The 11,880-nt window shown below is 45.4% G+C and overlaps 1 protein-coding gene across 4 annotated transcripts in view; it reads right to left on the bottom strand.

Annotated features, from left to right (window-relative positions):
• The window catches only part of TAF8 (TATA-box binding protein associated factor 8), a 45,831-nt gene extending 34,547 nt beyond the window's left edge, over positions 1–11,284 (bottom strand). Inside the window, exons 1-5 of one of the 4 annotated variants that reach the window (XM_025384408.1) lie at positions 11,217–11,284; positions 10,293–10,449; positions 5,871–5,969; positions 5,484–5,546; positions 3,986–4,110 (exon numbers count right to left, since the gene is read on the bottom strand). In XM_025384408.1, the coding sequence (XP_025240193.1) occupies positions 3,986–4,110; positions 5,484–5,546; positions 5,871–5,969; positions 10,293–10,449; positions 11,217–11,261 (489 nt within the window). In that variant the 5' untranslated portion in view covers positions 11,262–11,284. Of the gene's footprint in view, positions 1–3,985; positions 4,111–5,483; positions 5,547–5,870; positions 5,970–10,292; positions 10,450–10,655 lie in introns of all 4 variants that reach the window. The other 3 variants (XM_025384407.1, XM_025384411.1, XM_025384410.1) reach the window with 3 other exon arrangements.
• Positions 11,285–11,880: the final 596 nt, after the last annotated feature.

Genomic DNA, 11,880 nt, shown 5'->3' with positions numbered 1-11,880 from the left:
GGCAGGAGAATGGCGTAAACCCGGGAGGCGGAGCTTGCAGTGAGCTGCGATCCGGCCACTGCACTCCAGCCTGGGCAACAGAGCCAGACTCCGTCTCAAAAAAAAAAAAAAAAAAAAAAAAGAAAGCTGGGCACAATGGTTCACGCCTATAATCCCAGTACTTTGGGAGGCCGGGGTGGGCGGATCATGAGATCAGGAGATCAAGACCATCCTGGCTAACACGGTGAAACCCCGTCTCTACTAAAAATACAAAAAATTAGCCAGGCGTGGTGGCGGGCGCCTGTAATCCCAGCTACTTGGGAGCCTGGGGTAGGGGAATGGCGTGAACCCGGGAGGCGGAGCTTGCAGTGAGCTGAGATCGCGCTGCTGTACTCCAGCCTGGGCAACAGAGCATGACACCATCTCAAAAAACAACAACAACAACAACAATTGTGCTATTGGAATAGAGGGAAAAACCAAACTTCTAGGACTCTCATGGAGAGCTAATGTCTTAAACATTGCTAAACCTTGTTTTCAGAGTCAAAATAAATTATTTCTTTAGAACTATTGGCAACTTTTAATACGGGGGTAAAATAAACTCCTGTGAACAAAATTTGGAGCATATTGTTCCTCTCTACCTGATCTCTCCAGAATTTGGAAACTATTAATATTTCTCAATTTATGGCAGTATAGCTAATTGCAAAAGTGCAATAAGAATCTGTTTTCTTTTGTAACAGGACACAGTTGGAGAAATTGGTTATTTTACCAAGGCTTTGACTGGAATGGCATGCTTTCTTTAAAGAATGAAAGATGACTTATATAGCCAATTAAAGCCCACTGGGGAATCTGGCCTTATACCCTGTCCACACAGAGTCCCTGTACAAGGTTCCTGACCTGTGGTAAGTAAAGAATGTCACTTTCAAACAGGTTCAGGAACTCCAAGCTATCTTGGGACCTCAAGAGGAGAGAAATTTGCCCAACTCATAGGTATCTGAGGGTACAAACCCATGGCTGGGCTTGCTTTGAAAAAGTCTTATCTGAGATTCTTCATGGAACAGAGTTCTATCAAAGTCAATTTAAAAAGTCTAAGTGAAAAATAATTATTCTTGCTGCACTTTATGCAAATAATGGGGCCAAGTACAGTAAGACTAAAGTTTATTTTGTAAACAAATCATTGTATCATGATTTGTTTTTAATAAAAATGGGGACTGGAGAGAGAAAAATTATGCTTTAAAAGAAAAACTATAGTACACTGTTGTTAGCTGTTCTCGGCGTTTTTTCTGCAGTTTAGACTAAATTCTAAATTCTTTGTGGGTTAGAAGTCCCCAGACTAGTGCTTTCAAATCTTTGTTTTTAAAATTGGGAATTGTACTCCTCATCCAAGGACTCGTTATTTACCTTATAGTGGGCTGTTTCACTTAAACACTGTAGTAAAACTATAGAGTACTAATGTTTCTGCCATGCAAACCATGAACACCCAGCCAGGCCTGCGTGAGTACACTCAGACAGTTGCAAACCAGTTCCACTCTTCTCACCTTGGGGTTCACTCCCATTCCCACAATGTCCCCTGTCAGGAGGAAGAAGCCAGAGCAATCGATGGCCTTTTCCCATCTTCATAGCCTACACCTTAAGATTAAGGTGTTATTAAAACCCAAAGGGAAAGACTGAAAACACCTTCACAAAATTATGACGAGACAGTGAAAGAAATCTAACTTAACTGACTCCATCTTGCTTCTACCCTCCAAGCTGTCCTTGTTCATTCCTTGGCGTAGGCTAAACTAACTTTGGGAGAAACTTAGTTTAGAGTTAAACAAAGACACTCCTTTTCCCAAAGCAGACCTCCATCTTGCCTGGAGACTAGATTGCCTTTGTAGGACTAACATTAGCCACAAGATTAGAAATTATGGTTTAGAAGTCATGCAGCTGGAGGCTACAAGATTCTGACCCTCCCTAAACTGTTCCTAAGATCAGTGCTTGAGGTACCTTGGACTTGATGGATCAGCTGGCCCCACCCAGATCCATAAACTGGCTCATCTGATCTTGTAGCTCCCACCCAGGAACTGACTCAGTGCAAGAAGACAGCTCTGAGTCCCTATGATTTTTTTTTTTTTCCTTGAGACAGAGTCTCGCTCTGTCGCCTAGGCTGGAGTGCAGTGGCACAATCTTGGCTCACTGCGAGCTCTGCCTCCCGGGTTCATGCTATTCTCCTGCCTTAGCCTCCCGAGTAGCTGGGACTACAGGCACCTGCCACCATGCCCGGCTAATTTTTTGTATTTTTAGTAGAGACGGTGTTTCACCGTGTTAGCCAGGATGGTCTCGATCTCCTGACCTAATGATCCCCCCGCCTCGGCCTCCCAAAGTGCTGGGATTACAGGCACGAGCCACCTTGCCCGGCCCTGAGTCCTTATGACTTCATCTCTGACCAATCAGTACTCCTGGCTCACTGGCTTCCCCCGACCTACCACATTATCCTTAAAAACTCTGCTCCCCGAATGCTCAGGAAGACTGATTTGAGTAATAATAAAATTCCAGTCTCCCCTGCTTCCCCTGCTACCACACACAAAAAAGAATGCCATGTGAAGACAGAAAGCTGGAGTGATGCACCTATGAGCCAAGAAACGCCAAAGAATGCTGGCCAACCACCAGAATCTAGGAAGATGCAAGGAGGGACTCCTCTACAGGTTTCAGAGGGAGCATGATACCTTAATTTTAGACTTCTAGCCTCCACAACGGTGAGACAATAAATTTCTGTTGTTCTAAGTCACCTGGTTTGTGGCAGTTTGTTACAGCAGCCCAGGGAACTAATAGAGAGATCTGATCAAGGGCAAGGACAAGGGCTATGTTGCATTAGCTGGGTAGCTACTACTCCCCTCTCCCCCACCCTGAGGTGTGGAGAAATGTCCAGAGGACGTGAGGGCTTGCTGCAGCAGCCCGCACGATGGCCATCACTATATGGTATGGAGGCAGAAGCAAAGGAAGTGTGGGAGAACACCTTCCCAACCGAAGGTAAAACTGCCATTCAGGCAAATTAGAACACATTCAAACCACAGAGGATAACTCATCTTCTTCTTGTTCAGACCTAGGGCTCAGAGTGATAAGTTCCATTTCATTATCATTACTAATTTTTATTTATTTTTGAGACAGAGTCTTGCTCTGTTGCCTAGGCTGGAGTGCAGTGGCGCAATCTCAGCTCACTGCAACTTCTGCCTTCCAGGTTTGATTCTCCTGCCTCAGCCTCCTGAGTAGCTGGAACTACAGGTATATGCTACCACGCACAGCCAATTTTTGTAATTTTAGTGGAGACGGGGTTTCACTGTGTTGGCCAGGCTGGTCTCGAATTCCTGACCTCAGGTGATCCATCTGCCTTGACCTTCCAAAGTGTTGGGATTAAAGGCATGAGCCACTGCTCCTGGCCGTTACTAAATATTTTTAAAGTAACTTTTCCCCCAATTGAAAAAATAATTTTCCTATTATGGAAAATTTGGAAAACTCAGAAAAGTAAACACAAAACAAAATTACCTAAAATCTCAACCAAAAATTACTATGAACATTTAGTGGAATACCTTTTCAGTCTTGTTCCTATGTGGCTATGTACTTTTGTGTTTCAGTAGGACAGGCAATACTGGGGTCAGCTTCAATTTCGTTGTTAATTACACTTTAGCTGGTAAACTTGAGAACATAATTCTCATTTGCCAAATTGTTTCTCAATGAGGAAAGATAATCTGAATTCTTTTTTTCTTTCTTTCTTTATTTTTCAAATGAGACAGGGTCTTGCTCTGCTGCCCAGGTTGGTCTTGAACTGCTGGGCTCAAGTGATCTTCCTGCCTCGGCCTCCTAAAATGCTGGGATTACAGGTGTGAGCCCAACGTGCCTGGTCACATTCTGAGTTTTGAACCACCCTTTTTCATCAACAAACTTTTGGACTGGACTCTGCCGCATGACAGTCGGTAGAAACTGACTCCGTGCTTTACACCACACACAGCCCCAGTGTGGCTTCAACACTCACCGGAGTTTTGATGTAGGTGTGGGGATCAGGGAACTCAGGAAAATGGCTGGGGATGTGCGGCGGGTGGGGTCGGTTCTGCCCTGCAGTAAGAGCCTTGGGGGTCACTGGCTGATTGGTCACCGGAGCTGCAACAGAGTCACAACTCATTACCCCTCCACCCAAGACCCTGATTTCTACAGATTATGGTCTCTCCCCAAAGCTTCATTTTCTCAAAAAAATGCCAGACCTCAATTTTCTAAACAAGTTGCATTTTGTATTTCAATCCATAAACAGTCTTTGATGGCATACAATGCCCAGCCCTGCTGGCTAATCTTGGTTGACATTCCCTTTGACAACAATCTGCCCACAAGCCTCTTAGGTAGAGGTAGATGGCTATGGCCACAGTAACTACGTAAAACAGCATGCTGAGGAGCTACGCAAGTTACATGGGCTGCTGGTTCTCTTTTCACAGACCTTGGATAACAAAAAGGAACAATGAGCTGGGGACAGTAAGTGTGAGCTTAATGATAACAAGAGGGGATTGAAAATGGCACCTTCCACTGCTATATGTTGAGAGGGAGTTTTTTAAAAAAATACCAACATGAAAAAAGTGACTTTAAAGAAAAAATCCAGGCCGGGTGCGGTGGCTCACGCCTGTAATCCCAGCACTTTGGGAGACTGAGGTGGGCAGATCACTCGCGGTCAGGAGATCAAGACCAGCCTGTCCAACATGGTAAAACCCTGCCTCTACTAAAAATGTAAAAGTTAGCCGGGTGTGGTGGCGGGCACCTGTAATCCCAGCTACTTGGGAGGCTGAGGCAGAATAGCTTGAACCTGGGAGACAGAGGTTGCAGTAGTCAGCCGAGATTGTGCCACTGCACTCCAGTCTGGGCAGCAAAGCGAGACTCCATCTCCAAAAAAAAAGAAAAGAAAAAAATCCAGTTAATTCTCTCCAGGTCCTACAAGCCCAAACTGGTTACTCGCCACTCAGCTTATGGCACCCAGTTTTACTTAAAGTAGAGGTCATCAAACTTTGTGTAAAGGGCCATATAATAAATACTTTAGGTTTTGCATGTGGTACAGTCTCTACCACAACTAAACTATGCTAATATAGCATGAAAACAGCCACAGATAATAAGTAAATATGGGTGCATTCCGATAAGGCTTTATTTACAAAAACAGGAGGCAGGCTGCGTTTGGCCCATAGTCCACAATGTACCAACCCTTAATCTAAGGAGAACAAGAACTTTCATTTTTCCAAGCAGCATCATTTGCCCTTCTGGGGCTAGAGCACAAGAAACACAGCAATATCTCAAAGATGGTTTACCTTTTGGTGACTGAATTTCACGTGCTAATCCCACTAGCCCAAATAAAGATTATATTGTAGGTAGCCCCAAACATTGGAAGAGAGCCTGCAACAAGGAAGTAGCTACTAATCCAATCTCTACCATAGTCAATTACTTCATTCCACAAGCATTAATTGATAAATTGCTAGGTACCTCAGTTCAAAGTCACTTACGAGCAGTGATGACCATCCTCTGAGACCGTTTTGCATAGGCAGGGAGAGTGTCCACATTGAAACCTAAGAGACAGGAAAACAAAAATCACTGCCCAGACCACTGGATATTGAATACAGAAAGAATAGTAGTATTACGGACAAATGGCTTAAACTCTCAACTCAATGACCTTGCCGCCATGCAAAAAGCAGCTCTGGCAGAATTCCCCAACAGGGAATTATGAGGCCTCTTAGATGTGTTCAGAGGAATCTCTCTTGATAACTCTCTCAAGCTCAAAGCAAATCAAGAGAACCATGAGGGAAACGAAGAACACTTAGCAGACATGCCTGACTCCTAGGAACTTCTCTCTCCAGTTGCACGGAAGAACTGGAAACTGAAGGTATACTCACCCATCTCAACAAGTGTGACCACGATATCTGACAGTGTGGGCTGGGTCCTGGCTGTGTGCTCACAGTAAGACTTGGCACTTCTCCCAATTTCTGAAATGTCTAAGAGGGGATTAAAGGCATAAAACTTATTCTCGGTTCCTCAGAAAGTTAAACATAGAATTACCAGATAAGCCAACAATTCCACTGCTAGGTATATACCCAAATGAACTGAAAGCAGGGATTCAAACAGCTACTAGTACACCAATGTTCACAGCACCATGATTCACTATAGCCAAAAGGTAGAAACAACCCAATGTCCATTAACAGGTGAATGAACAAACAAAATGTGCTATATACACACAATGGAATATTATCCAGCCTTTAAAAGAAGGAAATTCTGGTAATGTTATAGCATAGATGAACTTTGAAAACATTATGCTAGGCCAGGTGTGGTGGCTCAGGCCTGTAATCCCAGCACTTTGGGAGGCCAAGGTGGGTGGATTACCTGAGGTCAGGAGTTTGAGACCAATCTGACCAACATGGCGAAACCCCATCTCTACTAAAAATACAAAAATTAGCCAGGGGTAGTGGTAGGTGCCTGTAATCCTAGCCACTCGGGAGGCTGAGACATGAGAAACAGCTTGAACCCGGGAGGGGGAGGTGGCAGTGAGCAGAGATTGCACCACTGCACTCCAGCCTGGGCGACAGAGCGAGAACTCCTTCTCAAAAAAAAAGAAAAAAAGAAAAAAAGAAAAAGAAAAAAAAAAGAAAACATTATGCTAGGGCCAGGTGTGGTGGCTTATGCCTGTAATCCCAGCACTTGGGAGGCTGAGGCAGGTGGATCACTTGAGGTCAGGAGTTCGAGACCAGCCTGGCCAACATGGCAACACCCCATCTCTACCAAAAATATAAAAAATTAGCCAGGTGAGGTGGCACACGCCTATAATCCCAGCTACTCAGGAGGCTGAGAATCGCTTGAACCTGGGAGGTGGAAGTGGTTGCAGTGAGCCGAGATTGCACCACTGCACTCCAGCCTGGGACACAGAGCGAGACTGCATCTCAAAAAAAAAAGAAAAGAAAACATTATGTTAAGTGAAATAAGGCAGATACAAAAAGACAAAGATTCTACTTACATGAGGTATCCAGAGATGGAAAGTAGATTAGAAGTTACCAGGGAATGGAGGGGGAGGGAGAATGAGGAATTACTGTTTATGTTTACAGAGTTTCTGTTGAGAATGATGAAAAAGTTCTGGAAATACCGTGAATGGTTGCACAACATTGTGAATATACTTAATACCACTGAATTGTACACTTAAAAACGGTTAAAATGATAAATTTGGTTATGTGTATCTTACCACCACACACACAAAACGGTCTTATTCTCTGATGGGCAATTTTTGTTTCTTCTGCCTGAAGCTGAACCTCTATTTAAGAGTCACACTAAAGTCCTTTGGGGAAAAGGAAGGTTTCTAAGATGGAGTTTTGAAGCTCGGTTCTGTGAATGAGCTTCCAAGGCGGACGGGAGGTTTCACGAATACTCTGAAGCTGTGCTGAATTTTACACACAAAAAAAGCATTTTTTGGGGAATGGGTCCACAGATTTTATCAAATGTATAAAGGGGCCTCAAAAGGTAAAGAACTCCTGCTCTAGGGATAAAATGTTGGCTCAGATTTTAAGTGGCTCAGAAAATAAAAGCGAGTGGTGCTTGACAGGGAAGGGTATCTAACAGGGGACCTACCACCAATTCCCCTGCTACTCTGAGCAAGTCACTAATACCAGCCTCTATACATGACTTTTAAACTCTAAATTCCAAGACTGTTCCAAGAACTGCATTCTTATCCCTTGGGAACTATTAATTCATTCCTTTAGGACAAAGTTCAAAAAGTAGTGGAACCTGTGGTAGGCCCCAAAATCTTTTCTAAAGTCCACACAGGTCAAAACTATTTTCATAATAAAATTAAGTCATCATTTGACTTTTTCACTCTCATTCTCTCAGGTAGTTTTCCTGAGTCTATGTGACTTTTGATGACATCATGGGTCTGATGAATAACAGAATATGTAATCGTACATTCTTGTTTTCGAAATTTCCTTTTTCTTCTTCTTTTTTTTTTTTTTTGAGACGGAGTTTCGCTCTTGTTGCCCAGGCTGGAGTACAATGGTGTGATCTTGGCTCAATGCAACCTCCACCTCCTGGGTTCAAGTGATTCTCCTGCCTCAGCCTCCAGAGTAGCTGGAATTACAGGTGCCCGCCACCACACCCAGCTAATTTTTTGTATTTTTAGTAGAGACAGGGTTTCACTATGCTGGCCAGGCTGGTCTCAAAACTCCTGACCTCAGGCGATACACCCACCTCAACCTCCCAAAGTGCTGGGATTACAGGCGTGAGCCACCACGCCTAGTCCCAAAATTTGTTTTTTCTAACGTGGCAAATACACATATACAAAAGCTATTTGGGGTCCTCAATGTTTATTAATAAAAAGAGATTCTGGCCGGGCGCGGTGGCTCAAGCCTGTAATCCCAGCACTTTGGGGAGACAGGTGGATCACAAGGTCAGGAGATCGAGACCATCCTGGCTAACATGGTGAAACCCCGTCTCTACTAAAAAATACAAAAAAAACTAGCTGGGCGAGGTGGCGGGCGCCTGTAGTCCCAGCTACTCGGGAGGCTGAGGCAGGAGAATGGCGTGGACCCAGGAGCCGGAGCTTGCAGTGAGCTGAGATCCGGCCACTGCACTCCAGCCTGGGAGACAAAGTGACACTCCGTCTCAAAAAAAATAAAAATAAAAATAAAAAGGGATTCTGAGAGCTGGGCATGGTGGCACATGCCTGTAGTCCCAGCTATGTGGGAGGCTCAGGTCCAGAAGTTTGAGGCCAGCATGGGCAACACAGCGAGACCCCATCTCTAAATGAATAAATATAGGAGTTCTGAAGCCAAAATGATTCAGATCACTGCTTTAGGAAAACATTTGGTATTTAAAAGTGCCAAACATCAGCTGCAGAGAATTACCTTGCCCAAGATCACCCTTCTTGGGGTAGCCCACATCTAGTGTTTGATCAAGACCTGAGTATAAAGGCAGGGCCTTTTCAGCTTGATGGGCAATGATGCTCCAGGGTTCCTGGCTAAGTTGTCCAGTTCTTTGTTTGGCCTGCATTGCACTCCACTTCTCCCTCTGCCCAAACCTTTCTCCTACTTCCTTTCATAGTTGTTGATCCCTAAGAAACACCATAAATACTTCCAACTCTCATCCTATCCCATCCCCCGAAAGTTCAAAACAGGGAAATATGTTGTACACGCAGAAAAGCCTCTGTGAGACCACACCCGGGCTTCTAAATCTCAACACATTTCCTTTTAAAAGTGGCTTTTCAGCTGGGTGCTGTGGCTCACGCCTGTAATCCCAGCACATTGAGAGGTGGGCAGATCACCTGAGGTCAACAGTTTGAGACCAGCCTGGCCAACACGGTGAAACCCTGTCTCTACTAAAAATACAAAAATTAGCCAGGAGTGGTAGTGCATGGCTATGATTCCAGCTACTTGAGAGGCTGTGGCAGGAGAATTGCTTGAACCCAGGAGGCGGAGGCTGTAGTGAGCTGAGATTGTGAAACTGTAGCACCCCAGCCTGGGCAACAGAGTGAAACTCTGTCTCAAAAAAAAAAAAAAAAAAGTGGCTTTTCCCCTTCATTCTTTGTATCACACAATCTAGCATTTGATTACATAATGTGATGATATCTATTGCATGGGGAATTAGCCCTGACTCCCCAACAAAAGTCCTTAAGGGCACCCATAACTCACCAAGAGTTTATAATCTCCCCAGCACTGAATGTTTTATATATATATCTCACTTACATTCGCAACTCCATGAGGTACAAACTGTTATCTCATTTCACAAATGAGGAAATTGAGGTTCAGGAGATTCAGTGGCTTGCCCAAGCTATTAAGTGACAGAGTGATGATGTACACCCAAGTCTATCTGATTCTAAAGCCCGTAAGTCACTTCATTATGCTCTTTTCTGTTTTTGTTGTTGGGGACGGAGCCTCACAGGCTGGAGTGCAGTGGTGTGATCTGTTTAGTGTAACCTCTGCGTCCCAGATTCAAGCAATTCTCCTGCCTCAGCCTCCCGAGTAGCTGGGATTACAGGCATCAGCCACCACGCCCAGCTAATTTTTTTTTGTATTTTTTAGTAGAGACGGGGTTTCGTCTTGAACTCCTGACTTCAGGTGATTCACCCACCTTGGCCTCCCAAAGTACTGGGATTACAGGCGTGAGCCACCGCGCTCAGCCCATTATGCTCTTTTCTCAACTTTTTACATTAAAACAAAATTTTTTTCTCCCCTCTTAAGAAAAAGGTTTACCTTTTTCTTAAATCCTCTCAAACACTATCATAAAGCAGGGCACTGAACTGATGTTGGGGTTGACTCCAAGGACTAGTGTTTCTGTGTACTCACAGCTCTGCAGCATCTCTGTCAGCGTTTCCACGGATGCTTTCTCAGCACTCTCAAACCCTGCCTCTGTCAGCAAGGAGCTCACAACCACCTGCAGGGTTCTCCTCCGGGCCAGATGATAGTTATCGGCAGGGTTAGTGGACTGTTTACTTCCCGATCTCTGTGAAGCAGCAGCCCAGAAAGATTTTCATCCACAGGAGAAGGATGCAATCACATAGTTCATACGTGGTCAATGGCAAACAAAGTTCTTTTACTACTTTTATTTTAAAAATCAGTGCTTAATGTTTAGATTTACAGATCTTGGCCAACTGAGTAAAAATTGAGCACCCAAGGTGCTTTAAATACAGAGACTACTTTTCCGCCCACCTAAAAAGTACGGTCCCAGTGAGATAAAATAGCAGGTCTTTTACTTTCTACTTTAGCAGATTATTAGAATACACAGCTGAAGAAACACGCATGATGGGATTAAGACCTGTCCCCTAGAAAAAATAGGATCCCTCTCTTGTGCCCCCCATCTTCACACCATTTCATTGAAAGGGAAAATGAAAACAGTAACAAGAGGTGACGGCGAGGAGGACAAAAGAAAACAGCACGAAAAAGTAAGAAAGCTAAATGTTTTGAAACGGGAATGCCTTTCAACTTTGGCCGGCCAATAAGAAGGCGAAAATGGCATGTTCGGACCAATCAGGGGGTGTTCCGGGTTCCCAACCCCCAACAGCAAAGGAGCCAATCAAGACACAGGTCCGCCAACTCCGGCGGCCGCAGCCAAGTCCCAGGGAGGGGGCGCGTACGGCCTGAAAAGACCCTCCGCCAGTCGGAGCTCATGATGGGGCTGGATTTATGGGGCCTAGCTTGTTGCTCAGTCTAGGGGAAAGTTGCAGGATACCCAAACTCTCTCGGCTCCGGGTCCGCGCTTCTTGCCCTTACCGTTCCAGAGCCGCCGGCCCCAGCTGTGGCCGCCGCGTCGGCCATCTTGCTCTGGCGTAGTGTGCACGAGCGCGGGGCGCGATGGGACTTGTAGTCGCGGGGCGGGACGGGGCGGGGCGGCGTGCGCCCCTTGGTTTTCCGAAGCCCAGTCGGTTGGGGGACGCCTGCGGTGACCCCGGCTCACGTGACTTTTTTTTTTTTTTTTTTTAAGATAACAGAGTCTTCTGTGTCTCCCAGGCTAGAGTGCAATGGCGCGATCGCCACCTCCGGGGCTCAAGCGATCCTCCCGCCTCAGCCTCCGGAGTAGCTGGGATTACAAGCGGGCACCACCACGCCCCGCTAGTTTTTGTATTTTTAGTAGAGACCGAATTTCGCCATGTTGGCCAGGCTGGTCTCGAACTCCTGGGCTCAAGCAATCCGCGGCCTCGGCCTCCCAACGTGCTGGGATTACAGGCTTGAGCTACCGCACCCGCCTCACGTGACCTTTTGAAAGTGAAGTGTTCTGGGGCCTTCAGTGGCTTGGTTGTGGACCGGGAAAACGCGCTGGGTTTCACTGAGTTAAAAGAAACCTATTTTAATATGAAAATCGGTTCTTGTAAAGAGCACACTCCTGGAAGGACCCAGGAGGTCAACTACACTTGCAGGGTTTTCCAAACTTGTCTGA

The sequence above is a fragment of the Theropithecus gelada genome, chromosome 4 (genome assembly GCF_003255815.1).
Source record: "Theropithecus gelada isolate Dixy chromosome 4, Tgel_1.0, whole genome shotgun sequence".
Classification (NCBI taxonomy): Eukaryota; Metazoa; Chordata; class Mammalia; order Primates; family Cercopithecidae; genus Theropithecus; species Theropithecus gelada.
This window is presented reverse-complemented; position numbering and strand designations above follow the sequence as displayed.